Source organism: Chaetura pelagica, unplaced genomic scaffold, assembly GCF_000747805.2.
Source record: "Chaetura pelagica isolate M959 unplaced genomic scaffold, ChaPel_1.0 scaffold2607, whole genome shotgun sequence".
NCBI lineage: Eukaryota > Metazoa > Chordata > Aves > Apodiformes > Apodidae > Chaetura > Chaetura pelagica.
The window spans coordinates 465-927 of NW_009954079.1; the positions used below are offsets into that span (position 1 = coordinate 465).

At 58.1% G+C, this 463-nt stretch overlaps 1 protein-coding gene across 1 annotated transcript in view; it reads left to right on the forward strand.

Moving 5' to 3' along the window:
* Positions 1 to 31: 31 nt before the first annotated feature.
* The window catches only part of LOC104392883 (calcium-binding and coiled-coil domain-containing protein 2-like), a 1461-nt gene continuing 1029 nt past the window's right edge, over positions 32 to 463 (forward strand). The window contains exon 1 of the mRNA XM_010002320.1: positions 32 to 316. Coding sequence (XP_010000622.1) covers positions 32 to 316 — 285 coding nt within the window. The remainder of the gene's footprint in view (positions 317 to 463) is intronic.

Sequence of the window (463 nt, forward strand, 5' to 3'; positions counted from 1 at the left end):
AGCACGGGGCAGAGCGGGGGTGGGCGCAGGAATGGGGGAACAGGAGTGGGAACAGGAGTGGGAACAGGAGTGGGAACAGGAGTGGGAACAGGAGTGGGAACAGGAGTGGGAACAGGAGTGGGAACAGGAGTGGGAACAGGAGTGGGAACAGGAGTGGGAACAGGAGTGGGAACAGGAGTGGGAACAGGAGTGGGAACAGGAGTGGGAACAGGAGTGGGAACAGGAGTGGGAACAGGAGTGGGAACAGGAGTGGGAACAGGAGTGGGAACAGGAGTGGGAACAGGAGTGGGAACAGGAGTGGGAACAGGGAACAACAGTGAGAACAACAGTGGGAACGATCCCGGGAATGGGGGGGCAGGAGCAGGAGCAGGAGTGGGAACCTCAGGAAGAACAGTGGGAACATTGGGAATGATCTCGGGAATAAGAGGGGAATGGAAGTGGGAACAGTGGGAACAATATTGGG